General features: G+C 39.6%; 1 protein-coding gene across 3 annotated transcripts in view; it reads right to left on the bottom strand.

The window, feature by feature from the left end:
- Positions 1 to 306: 306 nt before the first annotated feature.
- dock11 (dedicator of cytokinesis 11) overlaps positions 307 to 19551 on the bottom strand; it is an 85957-nt gene continuing 66712 nt past the window's right edge. For 2 of the 3 annotated variants that reach the window (XM_041985411.1, XM_041985412.1), the window contains 10 exons: positions 17761 to 17818; positions 17067 to 17173; positions 16662 to 16784; positions 14369 to 14482; positions 11876 to 12022; positions 11284 to 11494; positions 10258 to 10448; positions 9888 to 9988; positions 9657 to 9795; positions 307 to 1932 (listed from right to left, as the gene is read on the bottom strand). In XM_041985411.1, coding sequence (XP_041841345.1) covers positions 1843 to 1932; positions 9657 to 9795; positions 9888 to 9988; positions 10258 to 10448; positions 11284 to 11494; positions 11876 to 12022; positions 14369 to 14482; positions 16662 to 16784; positions 17067 to 17173; positions 17761 to 17818 — 1281 coding nt within the window. In that variant the 3' untranslated portion in view covers positions 307 to 1842. Of the gene's footprint in view, positions 1933 to 5198; positions 5216 to 9656; positions 9796 to 9887; positions 9989 to 10257; positions 10449 to 11283; positions 11495 to 11875; positions 12023 to 14368; positions 14483 to 16661; positions 16785 to 17066; positions 17174 to 17760; positions 17819 to 19551 lie in introns of all 3 variants that reach the window. The other variant, XM_041985413.1, reaches the window with a different exon arrangement.

Raw genomic sequence — 19551 nt, 5'->3', positions numbered from 1 at the left:
CCAGTTTTTTCTAAAATTGGTGAACCTGTCTATCCATCAGAGACTCTGTCTCTCTGAAGTGCTCCTTTTATACCCAGTCATGTTACTGACCTGCTGCTAGTTAACCTAATTAGTTGTAAAATTCTCCTTGAGTTATTTATTTGTACCAGTTACTTTTCCAGCTTTCTGTTGCTCTTGTTCCAACTTTTCACAGATATGTTGCTGCCATCAGATTCACTATCAGCTCATATTTCTGTGAAATGATAAAATATCTCAGTTTCAACATTTGACATGTTTATCTTCTAGTGGAAATAAAATATGAGCTTATGAGATTTGTGTTTTTATTGACATCTTGCAGTGTCCCAACTCTTTTGGAATTGGAGCTATGAACAAACTGAAAATAATGGAACGCAGCAGATTATTGAACAGATGTTGCAGCGTTCACAACGATCAATCAGCTTCAACCCAAACAAAAAATACAGATTAAACAGTAATAATTTATGTGTCAAACAGAATCGTTATCATTGACACGATTCCAACCATAAACTTAGTTTTAGTCTTTTTTTTTTTTTGTAGTTTTGGTTATCTGTAATCCTCGTCTGCAGGCAGCCCAGTTATGGAAACGCAGATGGGATTCAGGACTCCATGTTGAGTGTTGAGTTTAAAGTTAAACAAGAAGACTTCAAATTAAGCCTATGAACCAATAAATGAACCCCATGGAGGAACACTTGTCATATTCACTTTTTTACATGTAAATATTTTCATGTTTTATTGATAAAAAGCTTTACAAAGTAAGTTTAACCAGCAGCTGCATCTCAATGATCAATGCAGTAAAAACTAAGAAAAAAATCAGCTAAGACAGATTTTGGACAGAAATATACATACATACATACAGTACTGTACATACAAACAGATGAATACAGAATTCAGTTTACAGCATGTCAAGAAATTATGTACATCTGCTTAAATATTATTCATCTATCTGCTCGTTTCAGTGTAGCACTTGTGAAATACTTTGAGTAACCGGCTAGTGCAGGTTTGTTTAACACTTGAAACAGAAAAAGGCTTTTGAGAAGGCAGAGCACAAAGGCACTGGATCTAAATCAGATTAGAGGAGCTGGACTCGCTTACTGGACTGAAGTAAAATTATCACATGGCTGTGATCCGAATGTTTGACAGTACTGATACAATTCATGATCAGATTATCTTTTATCCAACTATATTCATTTGGTCTTATATAATTTAGGACATTATTATCATGAGATTTTTTTTTAATGTTATAATGTACTTAAAATTCTTTCACAGCATTGTTGCACAACTTTGACTTTCAGCAGCCGTTTGGTCCTCATGCTCACCATTAAGCTGCTGATTTACAGACAATCCAGTCGAGCTGGTTCACCTTTTCATGTGAACCTAGCACAAATGATCCAAGACAAACAAAACAGAAAGATGCTTTCGTCTTTGAGAAGTCCACTGGAGCTTTTAGACTAAAATAAAAAAGTTGATTCTGGAGGGAAGTTGGTGTCCTGCATAGATCTTAGGTGAACGTTGCAGGGAGGGGGCATCAGAAAAAAAAGTGCTTGAAAACCCAACATGATTCAGTCTGACACTTTAACCCCATATGCACACGTTCAGAGTTGCTGTACTACATTCTCAGAGATACTTCTTCTATTTTCACTCTTTATCCAGCAGAGATCCTGAAGATAGCCAAACTGCATCTTCACCAGGAAGGAAGGGGGTGTTTTTAGCAAGCCTAGACAGGCGGCTGCCCTGTTATCACTCAGTTCAGATCCTTATGGGAAAAGCGGATAGAGATGCATAACTGTGTGGCTGAGAGGGGGGAGGCGAGGGGTGCAAAAGAAGTCAGCCCAGGTCAGTGGATGTCCCGCTGATGGCACGAAACACATGGAGGGAGTTCTGTAGGAGGGAACGCATCATGCCCTCCTGGTAGATCTGAGATGGAAGCAAAACACACTATGAGTCACAATGAGAGGCAGATTTTACAGAAACATCTGAGGCATCATCATGTATGATGGGATACTGTGCTGTGAGGCATCGTCATGCATGATGGGATACCATGCTACGAGACATCATCACGTATGATGGCATACCGTGTTGCGAGGCATCATCATGCATGATGAGATACCATGCTGCTAGACATCGTCATGTATGATGGCATACCGTGCTGCGAGGCATCGTCATGCATGATGGGATACCATGCTGCAAGATATCATCATGTATGATGGCATACCGTGTTGCGAGGCATCATCATGCATGATGAGATACCATGCTGCTAGACATCGTCATGTATGATGGCATACCGTGCTGCGAGGCATCGTCATGCATGATGGGATACCATGCTGCAAGATATCATCATGTATGATGGCATACCGTGTTGCGAGGCATCATCATGCATGATGAGATACTGTGCTGCTAGGCATAGTCATGTATGATGAGACACCGTGCTGCGAGGCATCGTCATGCATGATGGGATACCGTGCTGCGAGGCATCGTCATGCATGATGGGATACCGTGCTGCGAGGCATCGTCATGCATGATGGGATACCGTGCTGCGAGGCATCGTCATGCATGATGGCATACCGTGCTGCGAGGCATCGTCATGCATGATGGCATACCGTGCTGCGAGGCATCGTCATGCATGATGGGATACCATGCTGCAAGACATCATCATGTATGATGGGATACCATGCTGCGAGGCATCATTATGCATGATGAGATACCGTGCTGCGAGGCATAGTCATGCATGATGGGATACCATGCTGCAAGACATCATCATGCACGATGAGACACCGTGCTGCGAGGCATCGTCATGCACGATGGGATACCGTGCTGCGAGGCATCGTCATGCACGATGGGATACCGTGCTGCGAGGCATCATTATGCATGATGAGATACCGTGCTGCGAGGCATCATTATGCATGATGAGATACCGTGCTGCGAGGCATAGTCATGCACGATGAGACACCGTGCTGCGAGGCATCGTCATGCACGATGGGATACTGTGCTGCGAGGCATCGTCATGCACGATGGGATACCGTGTTGCGAGGCATCGTCATGCACAATGGGATACCGTGCTGCGAGGCATCGTCATGCATGATGCATGATGGGATACCATGCTGCGAGGCATCGTCATGTATGATGGGATACCATGCTGCGAGGCATCGTCATGTATGATGGGATACCGTGCTGCGAGGCATCGTCATGCATGATGGGATACCGTGCTGCTGCGAGGCATCGTCATGCATTATGGGATACCATGCTGCGAGGCATCGTCATGTATGATGGGATACCATGCTGCGAGGTGTTGGGCAACACATGCAAACCACACAAAATCCAGTGGGAAAAATGAAGAGGGACTGAATGTGTTTGGATGATGGAGGAGGGGCGCCTAAGGATGATGGAGGATGACTGTTTGGATGATGGAGTTGAGCAATTTTCATTATAATAATATTAATTTTTTTTTTTATTATAATATTTCTTTTTCTGCCATCTGAAGAACTGTATGTGTGTTTATACTTTTATTTTAATATGTTTTCATGTATTTACCTGCTTTCTTTGTTTTCTTTTCCCTTGTGTATGTTAGTAGAACGTATTTTGCATTGACACCTTGAGTTAATATTTATTTCTTTGTAAAGGCACACTTCATCACAATAAAAAAGAAAAAAAATCTTAATTGAAGCAGTTCAGATCTAAAAGTGGCTGCAGGATCAAACAATCGGTGACCATGCTAAAAAAAAAAAAAAAAAGTTTGGTTTGAACAAGCTATCAGTGAACAAGCACTGACGCTCCTGTGCTGATCACGTTCCTTGTATTATCCAATGCACAGACCCACCTACTGCCTCAGACTGGTGTAATAATTACCTACTTGCTCACGTGTAATCATTCATTTTGCGTCATGAGGGTATTTTTATAGCTGCTATTCATATTGTGTTCTTAAATTGTGTTTTTTACACTGTTATTACTATGTGTGCACTTCTATGGAGTTGCTCTTTAAATCTCACTGTATGCTGTATAATGACAATAAAGGCTTTCTATTCTATTCTATTTTGTTGCAGCAGCCTGGTCACATTTCATTATTTTTTTATTATTCCTCTCTTTGAATCACCAAACACAACCAGAATCAGAGACATGGTCTTGGCTCTGACTTGTTGTGTTTATGCTGACGGTTATTTAACAGTAGAGCTCATTCCAAGCGAGCAGCTGTCGCTGCAGCAGACATTAAACTGAAGTGGCCGTGCAGCAGACGGGAAAATGCAGTTAAACAGTAAGTTTAGAAATGTAAACGTAAAAGGCCTGCAGGCTGTTTTCATCACACGTAATGAAACTATGTACACCCTTTCAGCTTTTAAAAAGTTCAGGGTAAACTATTAGATGTAATTCCTGTCAACATAATTAAAAGGCAATGCTCAAAAAAGGCTGCATGATTGCCCTCAATGAAAAGTAATCTTTGATAAGAACAAAAACACAGTGATTTATTAAACTTAAGAGATTTCATTTGCTTTTCATTATTTACTTCTGTAGTTTAAAGTCAGCATTAATGAGAAAGTATAAACAGGTGGTCCTCAGTGAGAAGTTGAAGGGATCCGGATGGTCCTGATGAAGACCAGGCGCATCAGTTTGGTTTTAACGGGCACCAACCATGCAGTGTGTGGGCTCACAATCTGGGAAAAACAGTTTCTGCTACTATAACTTTGTGACATAGAAGCACAAGACGTGACTGATGCAGAAACCATCTTTTAACAAGATGCAATATCTATTTTAATCTCGTGTAGATATGAAAGAGATAAAACACAATTTGCTTAAAGGCAGCTTTCATTTGCATTCATTCCAGAGCCGTGAGTTGTGCCTTTGTTGGAGACGATGTGCATTTCTGGTGACTCACAACAACCAGATAGGCTTGTCAAAAGAGGAAATCAAGCAAGGTGACAGTGCCTGACATCTTGCCAAAACGACTTTCCACCTTGGTACGCCAAGCTTTGCCTACATAATTGCATTTCATTTTATTATCACTCACCTGCATCACTCTCTTTGACTTGTTTATGATCAATAACTACACAAATATTCACTCTTGTTTTTTAACTTGGAATGATTTTGCATTAACCATGAAGTATTTCATTAAAAACGAATTAGAGTGTAAAATTATATTTATACAAAACTGATACATTTGAGCTTAAACACACAACTTATAATCCCATTACCTGGTTTTTCCTTAAAGCTAAAGGCCAGCAAATTGGAGAGAAAAAGTAATTCTGGTTAGTTAAAGTCAGACGTCAGCTTGTTAATCAACACGGTGAAAGAAGTCGTTTTGTAATAAACCCACAAGACAGTCTGAATAGGAAAAAGTGAAGTGCATGTGTTTGCAGTGACGCTGCAGCACGTACAAACACCTTCTCAAAGCTTTCCCACAGCTCAGATACCATAAGCATCACATCTGCTGCAGTGTTTCCTCATTTTTACTAACATCACACCCATCAATGTGATTCTTAACAAAAGGATTTCAAGAATAAACAAATTAACAAAAAGGTTGATGAGAGTGTGAGTAAATCCGCTGTGACTGGGGGAATAATTTTTCCAGGAAATGTTCAAGAGAAAATTCAGTTTTCAATAATTCCTGGACGTTAAATTGACTGTTTCCTGTTTCAACTCATTATGAGTAGTTTAGTGTTAAACATGAAGCTACAGCGAGACGCACGGCCTGAGCCTTATGAAATTAGGCCTACATTATTCCAACTATACATTTCCTGCCATAAAAAAAAAAGGATATCACCACCAACGGGAGGACTTTCCCTCCGTTTATTGCTTTTATGGCTGCAAACACATGCTGTGGTTCTGTTTGTTGGAAAGCACAGTATAATGTTAAATTGTGATTGTACCTCAGAGGGAGATAAACATCATCTGATCCAGACATGTCTCTCTGCAGGTAACACCCAAACAAAGCCACCTTTTACAGAGAGGCTCAGTACAGACCAGTACAGCTGTTTGTGTTACAGACTGTAACTATAGAAACTTTGCATATCAGCTTAAAGACAGGGCGTGTCTGTAGATTTCATTTGTCCTTGATTGGGGATATCAGCTGTGTCTACTGCTTCTAGTACTACTACAACAACAACAACAGAGGATTTGAGAATTTAATTGCAATAAAACATATTAAAAGTATTATTAAAAGTGTGTAGAATGTACAGAATATGATTTACAAATCTAATCAACTCATTCCTATTAGAACATAAACTACATATCAGATGCTTAAACGGAGATTTCATAGAAAATATTAGAAGCAGCCAGCGAGCCCAGATCTTTGCCATAGTGTCACCCACTGAAGAAAACCCCCAAAAAGGATCAACAGCCCACCCAGTACCCTCTATATTTCTAACCTTCTGGATCACCAGATTAGATACATGATCCAGGTCCAACAATGTCGGTTTATAACATCCACCAATGATGTCATCTTGTAATTGCTGAGACCTATAAGTACCCGGGACTGACCATCAACCACAGACTGGACTGGAAAGCCAACACGGATGCTGTGTACAAGATGAGCAGGTTCTACTTCCTGAGACGACTCAGATCCAAATATTAGAGATCTTTAATTAGCCTGTCTGTGTGCTGGGGAAGCAGCAACACCAACAGACTGAACTAACTTAGAAGGCTGGCTCCCTCACTGGGTACAAACTGGGCAATTTTGAAACTGTGGTGGAGAGGAGGTCGCTGAACAAACTGGTTTCCATCATGGATAACACCAACCATCCTCTCCACCACACTCTGGGCTGTGTGGAGCTCCTCCTCTACCAGACTGAGACGCTACGCTGGCGTACGGACAGATACAGGAAATCTTTCCTGGTAACTTCCACCACTTTGTTCAGTAAGTCATCTCAGGCAGACGAGGAAGAGCTGCTACCAGGATCAATCTGCTGCTTCCATCCACTTGACATTTTATTCTACTTTTTAAATTCTATTTTGGTTTGCACATTGTTTATATACATATATACATACATATATAACAGACAGACAGGCGCCACCGACAGCTGCATGCATTCCTGGGAATAATACGTCACTGAGATCACTTCGCCTCATTTCAACAGACCTAGATTCAGTCAGATAAGATTACCTGCAGTGTACGTCAGGTGTCATTAAACTATTCAGTTCTCACTATTCAAAGAAACAAAACAACTTTTTAATAGTGAAATGATGATTAAACTAAGTAATTGTAAATGTAGGGATGAAAAGATGCTAAAGTGTATGACCCTGTGTTGTTTAAAACTAACTAAACTGGCTGGTCCCAGTCCACCCAGTGTAGCTACTAACCAGACAGATGTTTGGTTATTCCAGAGGCATCTATTGACTCCATTTAACATGACAGAAAACAGCAGAACTACTGTCTCTCTAAAGTAGATGTGTGCATTAATGAATACATTACATTTTCTTTTCATTTGTGTATTTGATGAAAAACATTTCAGTGGGTCAAATCTAAAGTGAACAGAAAGAGAAACTAAGGAAGGTGTAGAAAACTTTCCTATATGCCTTGTGGATGAAGAGACAGGTGAGGAGGCAGGAAGTATAGAGCAAAGCAAAGAGGACAGAGACAAGAGGACATGGGAGAGAGGGAGTGGTTTGAGTTAAATTTTGATCTTTAGTTTGGTTTCTTGAGATCTGTTTGTTTAGTTTCTGCACCTGCTGCAAGTCACGGCCCTTTCATTAAGGATGAATAAAAGCATGGAAACTAACTTCTGTAGTTGATATTTTTCTAATCTGGTGCATTAATACAGGAAATTAGGCTTTAATGTCTTCATTTTCACCAGAAACACTGCAGGATTGTAAGTAGTGAACAGATGTTTGATCAAAAAGAAGTGGCTGGTCTTAAATATAAAACTCCTGGCTGAAAGTTGGTTCCACACCAGTCCTGCATGCACACATCAAAAATACTGAGGGCAATCTCAGCATCTGCTCAGTGAATACAGATTATTATATGCAGAGACACTTCATGATGTCCCACACCAAATTTAACAATGAATATCCACCAGGCTTTGATGCTCGCAAGACAAATAAACAAAAAACACTTAGAACCACCAGTGAAGTTTTTTTTACACTTAAACACAAAAATTGCCTGTTGTGTGTTTTGTCTCAATCAGAGAACTTAGAACATATCGATAGTTATAAACTGGTTATGTTTACTTTTCCTACTATCAGGTCACGTTACTGTGATTTCATGTGATTTAAATAAAAATGTTGGACCTGTAATGGCACTTTGTGTTAATTGTAAATCCAGTAACAGTAGGGGGGAAAGTGCGGCCCACTGACCAAAGCCTTATGACGGTTGGGCCCATGGGAAATGTAGTAGGCTAGCCCTGATCTGCACAATCACACTGCCCAACTTTTTAAGGTATCTGGCGTGTGAACTTGCATCTAAGCTCTAAAAACGTCTTGCACCTTCCTTGCACAGTATTAGTCATTTTGGTTTGTCTGATGAACATGTTTGGCAGGAGTATGTGAGCCTGCAAAGGTCTTCTGATTAAATACCAGCAAAGTTATTTATATAAACTGAAACAGAAAGTTCTTTGTGGAAGTGGATCAGCCAGACAACAAATTGTAATGATAATAATATGATTAATATGACGGCTGCAAAACTCAGTCTGGTAAAACAGAAAGAAACCTTTTACAGATCATATCCTCCCCAGCTGGAGGATGAGCCCCTCTCTAAACCACTTTACCCATTAACAAATGTACCAAATGCGCCAGTCTAGTTTCATGCTGGCATGTCCTTTCACAAACTGACAGCACTGCAGTGTCAGAGGAGAACTTTATCGTCTTTGCAACAAAATGACAAAGACGTGATGTTAACTCAGCAGTGTTGGTGCATGTGTGTCTGATTTATCCCTCATACCATCTCCCCAGTTAGCCACAAGTAGTAAAGTGTTAATACACGGTGTTGAGAAATGGGTCGATTCCACCCTCTGTCACTACCTCCTGTACCAGCTCAGAGATGAATCAAAGGTGGATAAACTTTGACCTTTCCTTTCACTACTCACACCGATCAGCAACAAAGGAGAATCAGTCTCGGCTTAAAGTTTGTTAAACATTCTGTTTTTTGACATGTTTACATTTCAACGCCAACTTTAGCTCTTAGAAAGGTTGAAAACATTTTCACATTCTGGGTTTCATAATGCAGAAAATGTTCGGTGATGCTAACAGATCTGAGCCATGCTGTGGTTTGGCATCATCGCTTAAATAAGTGAAGTCTTGCCTGAATAGCTGGCGTGTGTTAAATGTTGCTTCTGTCATTCATCACTAATGGTTCTCTCACAGATGTACCAGTTTTCTTTTATATCAACTTTTAAAAAACTTTCTCAGTATTTTGTTTCCTAAATTTAAAGTTAACCTCTCTCTTATAAATTACACTATATAGGGCTTAAATGATGTGTTTTTCTTTGCTTTCACACAGCATCTCCACTTGTTTATGATGAGGATTGTAGCATACATCCAGTGGCTGAGAGAATCTTTGTTCTCTATAAACAAAAACCTAAATACTGAGCAACAATTAAGACAAGGCAAAAGCAGAAACATCATTTGGTGAATGCATGCAGATTTCTGGGCTTGTCACACCTGGTTGTGACAAACCCAGCAGACTTATTTGGGCTGGGAACACAAAAAGGGAAAGTTACCTGCTCATGGATGATATCTGACAGCTCCTTTACCATTTCTTTAAAGTTGGACTTCAGCCCTTCATGATATTCAAACTGGTCCTCTTTGATAATACGCTCGTTTATGTCCAAAGCCATGCTGCATGCCTCGACAAAGCGCCTACAGGTATTAAGCATCAACAAAACAGACTTAAAAAACCTCAAAGCAACAACATGAACCTTCATTGTGTAATAATGAGGAAACAGGGGTACCTGAAGATGTCCTTAAGTTCTTTTACTTTCTTATTTCCAGACTGGTTGGATTTACTTTCATCCAGGAATGCCCTGGCATATGCCATGGGACCTGCGTTCACCTGCAACAAAGCATGCTTCAGACTGTTATTCATTCCTGGGCCGTGATTATACGCAGATAGCATCAGCAGGCTCTGTAAAAGCTCTCCACCACGAAGCCCAGCAGTAGTGGCTAACGAGGCTTTTTTTTTTATTTTAAAGAAATGGGATGCCCAAATCAAACATTGTCAAGTACAAAGTATATTGTTAAGATTTGGGGAAGGGGGAGTAAATAAAAGATAAACAACAGGTTATATAAAATGTTTATCCATCTTCAGATTCAACCCTTCACCTGCACAGAGACACAGCCCTGCAGTTTGAGCTGCAGCTGGATCATGTCCACTTCCTGGCTGGAGCAGAGTTTGGTCAGCTCTGCCGTTCGAGCCTTCATCTCATCTATCGCCACATCCACGGGCTTCAGTTCCACCTGCTTCTCCCCCACCACCTCCACACGCTTCTTCACGTATGGGAAAGTGTTAAGAGCTGCAGAAGAGAGCAGGCAAACTGGTTGATTCATGTCACGCATCTGAATGTGCAGGCAAAAAAGACAAAATGCAGAAGCAGCGTGAACAGAACTAAGCACGTGTGCGGCTTGCATTTGATATAAGAGGGTAAAAGTAGCAGCTGAGTTCACCTGATTTACTGATCAACATCAGTGAATCAGGTGTCACCTCCATAAAAGGTACAAGTTTTGGCAGTTTGCAGGTGTGCTGTTTAGCTGTTGCTGCTATAAAGTAATTTTCAAACTCTCTGGAGTCATTATTCACAAGTAAAAAACATTTTTCACAATGGCCTGGCATCTACCTTTACTGGATCAAAGTGAAAGTATTTGTTTCTCATCTGCAAACTGAGCATGCAAATTAGAAAAACTATATGTAGAGTCAACAACAGATAATAAAACTGCCTGAGGGCGGCTGTCACTAGGGTGTGATAGTCTTTTAACTGTTAAATTAACCAGCCATTAAAGTTAATGTGTAACGCTGGCTGGCTCTTGGTGCATAACAGTGTACTCTACCAGTCCATTGTGTGGTGGACATGAACTGGTAAACAAAACAAAAGTTGCTGTGGATTTTGATCTTAAAAAGGATTAAAGAGGATCATACAATCAGCTGTCTTTCATGTCACATACAAATGCAGTGTAATAACAAAGGTGAACGTATGAGTGATGCGTCATGTGGCATCCTACGCGTTTAACTGATGTTTGACAAAGAAGAAAAACAGAAATTAACTTGTTTTTTTTATGCATGACAGCTTCAGGTGAAAGGTGAGTGCAGTTGGTAAACAGCAGCAGCTGTCAGACACAGTGTGTTTCATGTACTTGTGAGGACCGTCCTCCTCTTGCACTGCTCCTCCACTCCGCCATGTTTTTTCCCCGACAGTGTGTATGGCGTCTCGAACACGAAGCGGTTGATGTTGTGGCACTTCTCAAAGTCTGTCTTCTTCTCTGGTGCCTCCTTCTCCTCGAAGTACGGCTTGACAAAGGTCACCTGGATGTAGGCGAACTTGGAGTCCAGCTCTTTGGGGTTCACCTGCAAGGAAGTGATCAACTTTTTATAAACTACAGACACCAAGGAAAACATGACACTAGAGACTGAAGCTTAGAGCAGATGAGGCTTGACTTGATGAAAGAGTTAGTGAGAAATAATAAAAAAATGTAATCCAAAAGCAACTCGATGAAATTCTCAACTTTTGGCTGCTCCAAGCTTAAAGCATCACAATGTCTCAGGAGGTAGAAACTGAACATTTCCCTTGTTGTCTTTGCATGAATGTTGTTTTCTAAATAAACAGAAGTAGGACAGTCAAGCCAAATAAAGTATTTATAACTGCAACCTGCCACTTACAGTCAGAAACCACAGAGAGAATATCCCAGACATTCCCAGCTTCTCCCGTTCTCTATTTATTTACCGCACCTTGTTTGAGTCCTGGATTATCTTGACGTTCTCGGGGCCAAACTTTTCCCCATAGAGCGTTAGCAGCCGCTGGGAGATTTCAGACAGACCGGTGAGTTTGGGCTCTTTGTAGACGTACTCCTTCCCATCCTCTTCATCAAAGAATAACTGTTGAAAGAAAGCATATGTGTTTGGTAAAAATCTCATTGTCTTAGCTCGCTGTAAGACTTGACCTATAAATGTCTTTAACATCCCTGAGGGGCTAGTGATGTTAGTAGGGATAAATCCATCTCCAGCCAGACAAGAGTGACAAGAACTTCCCAAGAACACAGTGGTTGGGTTTATCCAGAACTGACTGGACTGTCAGGTCACTCCGCAACCCGTTGTTTTTCTAAATGAAGTGGAACTTAAAAATAAAACTATGTGAACATTACGGTTACCAGGCTTCTTGTGACACATCTGTTGGTAAGATTTCTTGTAAACAGCATTCATGTGTTGCAGCAGTGGACCCAAGAGGTCCGGAGTTGAGTGATCATTGGTCTAAAACCTGTGTGTATTTTCCCATATTGACATTAGTTTTAATTTAATGTTATTTACACTGCTTTATCAGAGATTATCATTATTAGCATCAGTTATGTTTCAACTATTACATCGAATAATCATAATTAATGTCATATACATGTATTACATATAAGTAGGACTTTATTATAAATGAGTTTGCATTAGTCAGATATTTTTTCCTCTCAGCCTTTGATATTTGTCATGTGAACGCTGTGTATTAAACCCTCCTCCCTTCATCTCTCCTTTTTTACGTATTAAAAGTTTAATCTATGTATTCTGCTCGTCCACAGTAGCTGGGTGTGTGGGAGGGGCTGGCTAGAACCTTATGGATGGACACTATGTGGGACAGATCACTGTTTTCTTCCTCTAAATCCACAAACAACATCAAGCGTTGTGTTTGACTCGTGGATAAACAGGCTCCCTCTCCAGGGTCTGACAGATCTTCTCATGGGGGTCATGTGAGGATCAGCTATATCCCATATTGGTATGAGGGTGACTCCAAAGGATGTATTACGAAATCAATAAACAAAAACCTTAAATTAAATAAAAACACTTTATAATTCCCCAAAGGGAAACTATAAATGAATTGATTCTTATAAATGCCAATTTTATTTAACTAATTTATTAAAAAATTTCCAAACAATTATTTCAATTTATTAAATATATAAAAAAAAAATTAAATGTATAAATCAAAAAGTAAAATAAAATAAAATTTTAAATATAAATTATAAATGAATACTTAAAAAACTAATCATGCTATTATGTAATATTATATTTAAAAAAGTATATAATATCACGCTAAACTAAATTTATTTCAGTAATTCAACTTTAAAGAGAAATTAATTTACTACATAGATTCATTACATGCAAAGTGAGATATTTCAACATGTGTTTTAATATAATTTTGATGTTTATGGTTTACAGCTTATGAAAACCCAAAGATCAATAGCTTAGAAAATTAGAGTATTACACGAAATCAATAAAAAAATAAAAATAAATAAAATACTGAATCCAGAAAAGTGGACCAGCACCAGACAACATGGCTGCCACATCACCCACTGTGGAACTTCACGCTGGACTTTAAGAGTCTTGGATTGGTGCCTCTCCGTTCTTCCTCCAGACTCCGGGACCTGGATTTCCACATGAGATGCAAACTTTGCCTCATCAGGAAAGAGCACTTTGGACCACTGCTCAGCAGACCAGTTCATTGTCTCTTTAGCCCAGGTAAGGCGACGTCTGAAGACCAGGTCCAGGATCCATCTGTGTTTGGTGGCTCTGGAAGCTCTAACTCCAGCCTCAGTCCTCACATTGCTGACGGCCTTTTCCTGACCACCCTCTCCAGCTGCACTCATCCCTGCTGGCTGTTCCCCCTTTTTCTTCCACTAAACTTTTATTAATGTGCTTTGGTCATCACTCCCATCCTGTTCACTCTGCACCGGCTCCCGCCTGCATTCAGGATACATTTAAACCCTCGCTGGTGGCTTTCAAAGCACTAAATGGTTTCACTGATTAAATTAAAACAGGCATATTTATTGTAAAATAGATTCTTCTACATTTTTTATTAAACTAGTAAATTAGTTTAATAACAAATATATTTAATTTATTTTTAATTAAATATTGAAAAATATTACATTTATTCTTTGGAAAAGAAACGTATACATTAAAAAAAAATCAGTAAGCAAAATTCATTTAAAAGAACGTATAAATTCTAATTAAAATTGATATTTAGTAGAGCAGAGGGAAAAGTTTAAGCATTTTTCTAAAGTGTACTGCTGAACTGGCTGCCCTGCGCTTAACTGACCTGACAGCTGCCATTATTCTCATGATCAGGAACATCTGAGACATTTAAAAAAACAAAGACATGGTATTTTCCTCTTAATGGCAGTAAAATACAGTTGGCTAGAATAATGATCACCACCTCAAATAAAGGAGCCTGCATGTGGACCACCTTACCTGACCATAAAAAGCCACTCTGAAGTACGTTCCAAGCAGCCTTCGGCCCGACTGGATCACCTCCATGATCTTGTTGTAGGCTCTGTGCAAAGTGTCGTACGTTCGGCTGAGTTTCTGCAAAAACAGAACAGATGCTATTAGAGCACGTCTGCTCGGGGCCCGTTTGTTTATTCAACAGCGTCCCAGCAAGAAGGTGAACGGATTTGCTGCTACATGCGACAACATTGTGGACCAGTGGCTGAAAGGAGCAGAGCCAGATCCTAACGTAGAACCAGTTCTTTCTGTTTCAAACACTAAAGCTCTGACTCCAGCACCGTAAAACTGGTGCTACGCTGGAACCAGCTCCTTGCAGGGCCAGAGCAAAGACCTGCTGGTCTTTGGGGTGGAGTTATGGAGAATAACCAGATCAACTCAACATAAAAAATCCAGTGTTTAATACAGTCAGCTGACGCAGCATTTAGAAATCCTGTTTATATCATTGCTCATTTCTACTGCATATGGTTTGAAAACACTGGTCAGCTTCACAGAGAGCGTTCGCGAATGTTTACTAAAACAGTTTAAAACTAGACTGCTGATACTAAGTAGAGTCAAACAATGATCCTTTATTTCTGGGAGATACTCTGATCCTTTACAAACATTTGTTCCAGGAAGCCAGGGGACTTAAAGTGATGTAATGATGTGTTTCTGTAGTGGTTCTACAGCTGTGGAAAACAAAACCAGTTCTAAGCTGGAGCCCACTCAGAACTGGCTCTAACATTAGACCTGAACCTGAACTGGATACACTGGATGGAAATGAGTATGTGACAGCAGCAATGGTTTTATACTGGAAGAGAAAAAAAACTTTGAAGTTGTACTGAAGGTGGTCTGTCCTTCCCAGGACCTTACAGCTGCTGACCAGAAGTAACTCTTCAAGCTATTATTACATGATTCAGCTGCTGGATCATCAGGGCTTTTTGATTGCCAGTCAGTGTGGCTGGTAGTTTCCCAAAGTTCCCAGCCAATCAGAAGAAAGTAGCCATTTTTAAAAACATTTTGGGGGGAAATAATCCAGTTAAAAGTGCTACTAAATTAATTTAATTTAATTCAATGTCCTTTTAATTAACACTAGAACCGCCAATATTCCAATACTCCTAGAACCGCCGAGTAGGGTAATTTTTACCACCCCCTGCTGCAACAACGCAAATAACGCAAAGATGCACTGAAATTGTTTTTTACATTTATTATTTTAATCGTTATAATGGAGACTTAAAAAAACTAGCTAAACAGTCAAAACAGCATATATTTAATAACAAAATTAAAGATTTCAATATTTTAGTTGATTTTAGAGGAAGACAATATAAATAAACATTGCTGCGAGTCCTTGGTCGTGTTTCAAGAGGGGTCGGGTGGGTAGCCGACATCGCCGCCCTTTGCGTGGGCTGATCCCTGCCCTGGTGGCGCAATGAGGTTGGGGCGCACTGACAGTCTGTCCCGGTCGACAGTTGCGCCGGGGGCAAATAAAATAAGCTAATGTAGAGTTAACTCAACTAGAGCAGAGAATGTTACCAGGATGTTACAAAATGACATGTCATCACCTTTCACTGCAGCCCGTAATTTAGCACTAGATTACCCTAAAGGATTATAAAACCCTATTATTCACTCCCTGACAGCTGTCAAACAGCTGTCAAACTCATGTACTAAATTTCCCTGAGGGCTCTCCGAAGGGATTAATAAAGTATTTCTATTCTATTCTATTTCTATTCTATTCTATTCTAAGTAATCAGGAGTGGCACGAATGGGCGTGACCTGACAGCTGAACACAGTACATTAAATTATACGGAGGAAATTACCTCCTTGGGGGTTCTAGGTATATATGCTCAAATTTCTTTTTCTTGTGATCACACACCCACAAGTGTTTGAAAAACCAAGGAGGTAAAATTTACCCTCTTGGCTGTTCTAGTGTTCAACATTCTCTTTTCCAGCCAAGAAAAGTTTCTCTTTTCTTGGCTGGAAAAGAGAATGTTGAACACTAGAATAAAACAATAAAACTTGTTTTTGTATTCATTGTGATCTGTAAATTGTAATACACATGTAAATGAGTAAATATGTAAAATATATAAATAAAATACAAAAAAATATTAAAAATAATAAAATATAATATGTAAAGTGAAATAAAATGATGTAAATGTGTCGGATTATTATTAGGTTGTTATGCTGTTATTTTCCCGATCGGCCAAACTGGAGATCAGGTTACACTGTAAGTGGCCCTGAACTACATGAGTCTGACCCCCCTGCTGGGATGATGCTGCAGTACCTTGTACTCATGCTGCTTCTCATAGACGGGAATGATGAGTTTGGCGATGTGCGTGATGAGCTCATAGCGTTCAGCTTTCCACAAAGCGTCCACGCAGACCTCCAGGTGTTCGACCAGGACTTCCTAAGGGGACAGAAGAGGAGGAGCATGACTGGTCTTGAACAGATTTGCATTGTCTTGTAAATATTTTTTTGAACATCACCAACACAGAATGACAGTTTAAGGTTTACTTGACTTAGATAAATACATACAAACATTAAATGTCAAAGAACGAGCAGCTGTGAAATGTTGTCTTCTGTGACAATCAAACGCGTCGTGCCTTGTTTTGTTTGAGGTCATACCAGAGTCTCTGCATTGCAAAACTCAACTTCTTATTTAATACACAAAAACCACAGCATGCCACACCTCAGTGTAATAAACGTCCTGCATTCCAGTGTCTTCTTTCATGGCGGCTTCTTCTTCAATGTTAAAGGAGATCTTTTTAAAAGCTGCAAGGCCACTTGGAAACAACTCTGGTGAAACAGAGAAAAATAAAAATAAAAACATGCATTTAATTAATTTAAGCTTTGACATATGTAAAACAGCAACAAAATTTAAATAAATAAATCAAATAAAAGGATTATGTGTGCAACTGAATGCCAAAACAGGGTTAGACAGTTTTGTGTAACAGCTAAATGAAAGCAGATCTACTGCAGGCAAAACACGCTGCTGTTAGATCCAGCAGATACAACAGTTGCATTAAAATTCTCCACGTCTGCTGCTCTTTTCAGACACGGCCACCTCACATTTGGTTAGAGGATTATTTGATACTAAGTTTGCATGAGATAACCATTTTTCCTGGATATCATCTTTGCATGTACACGCAACGGTTAACAGGGAACGGATTGTCTTATCAACACAGGACCACAGCATTCCTGAAGGCTGGCAGCATTGTGAGGGCAGTCTGCGCTCATGTCCTCATTGTGTTGGCACTGTTTAGGTCCTTGAATGCAAGGAGGTTCTTGGCAAATCACCTTTGCACCCGATGATTCAACTAAAAGGGAATGTATTAGTCACATGGAGTTGTACTGCACCACTGTGAGTGTTTGTTTAGACTTACTTTTCCTGTACAGGTATTCTGCAACCAGTGCAGCCACATGAACATAGCACATTGCGGCCTGTTGAGACAGCAGTGAAATGACAAGAAACAACATTATTAGTCAGGGTGGCCAGTTAGAAAAAAATGGATCTGTGCAAATTACAACAGCAAAAGGAAATGTTTCAACTGCCCCTAACAATGAGTTACATGCTCAGTGTAAAATGAGCTCACCTCCAACAGAAACTGGCAGTTAATCATTTATGCTGACATGTTGTTAGACCTGAAAACTGGCAGCAGTTTTTTTCAACTCATCTGGTCTTATTCCTGTTATTCTACAGAATTCCTGCTCCTCCACTGACAGATGTTCACCTCTGGGAAATATGAGTGAGCATATGGGTCCCTTTCATTTCATTATAACTTTATTTTTATTTTAAACAGAAATTAATAAATTTCAGATAAAATATTAGCAATAAAAATAAAATCATAATAAATAAATAAATTACCAAAAAGTGAATCCTAGAAAAATATGAATATAAGTTCACAGCAATAATACATAAAAAACGTTTAATTTATTAAACAGATATATTTATGTTTTAGATCAGGGTAACCAAGTTCCTTGTACAAACATAGTGTTTCCTGTTTATAGAACTTGTCTTGGCCATGCTAAGTAAACAAATAAACAAATGCACTTGAACTGAGCCCTGTATTTATAGCAAGACCACCCAAATTCAGGCTGTTACGCTCCATCTTTTACACTTTTTTTACATTGTGTTTCTAACGGAGCAATCTGATTGGTCAATGTATGAATCAACTATTTTTACTGTTTTTTACTTGAATTAAAATGCTTAAAAACATTTCTGTGTGCAGAAAGCCAAACCTTCTTTACTTCTCTCACGCAAACTAAGCTTCTGAGCTGAATCCTGCTGGAAGACAAATGTGTTTTTGCCTTATTGATGCATCAAGTTCATCAACTCCGGGTTTCTGTTGCTGAGAATTGCCCACAGGTTTTCAGCTGGATCAAGATCTGGAGAGTTTCCAGGCCATATTTCTAAAATATCAATGAAATGATCTCAAGGCTACACTGTTATCAGTTTTAGTTTGTGACATGATGCTCCATCATGATAGAAAATACACTAAATCCCACTAAAACCAATAGAGTAACATTGTTTTAGGGAAAATGTTTTGTTTATAGCAGTTTTGGGGGCAGAACTGTAAGTGAGCCACTTCCTCAGAGGAGAAATGATGCTACAGATGCACAGTCTCAGGATGCTTTACTGCTGGCACCTAACAGGACTCATGGTGGCGTTCACCTTTCCGTCCGTAAACAATCAGTCTTTCAAATATCCCAAACAGACAGACGTTCTTTTATTTTCTGCAGAATTTAATTTAATCCTTGATGTTCCTCTTGTCCAAATTCCTTGGCTTTACAGTGTGTGAAGAAGAACTCACACATGCCTGCTGACAACCACATTTCAAAACAGACTCCACAGGTCCTGGCGCTTGGTGGGCTTTATCGAAGCTGCACCTCCCGCCCTAAATCCTGTACAATGATCCTGTACAAAGTTCTCAACTTAGCAGCAATTTGCTTTCAAGCAAGAACATTTTTGTGCAAAACAAAGATGGCCGACTGCGTTTCGTCAGATCAAAAAAATGATTTCAACTCTGTTTGCCGTTAAAAATAACTCCAAGTGGTCATGTGACTTCAGTAGACTTCTACTCATTCTGCTGTGCTGATGATGTGATACCAAACCAAAATAATTTCATGTCAGGACAAAAAAGTATGTTAAAAAAAACATTGGGATTGAGAGATAA

Source organism: Melanotaenia boesemani, chromosome 5, assembly GCF_017639745.1.
Source record: "Melanotaenia boesemani isolate fMelBoe1 chromosome 5, fMelBoe1.pri, whole genome shotgun sequence".
Taxonomy (NCBI): domain Eukaryota; kingdom Metazoa; phylum Chordata; class Actinopteri; order Atheriniformes; family Melanotaeniidae; genus Melanotaenia; species Melanotaenia boesemani.
This window is presented reverse-complemented; position numbering and strand designations above follow the sequence as displayed.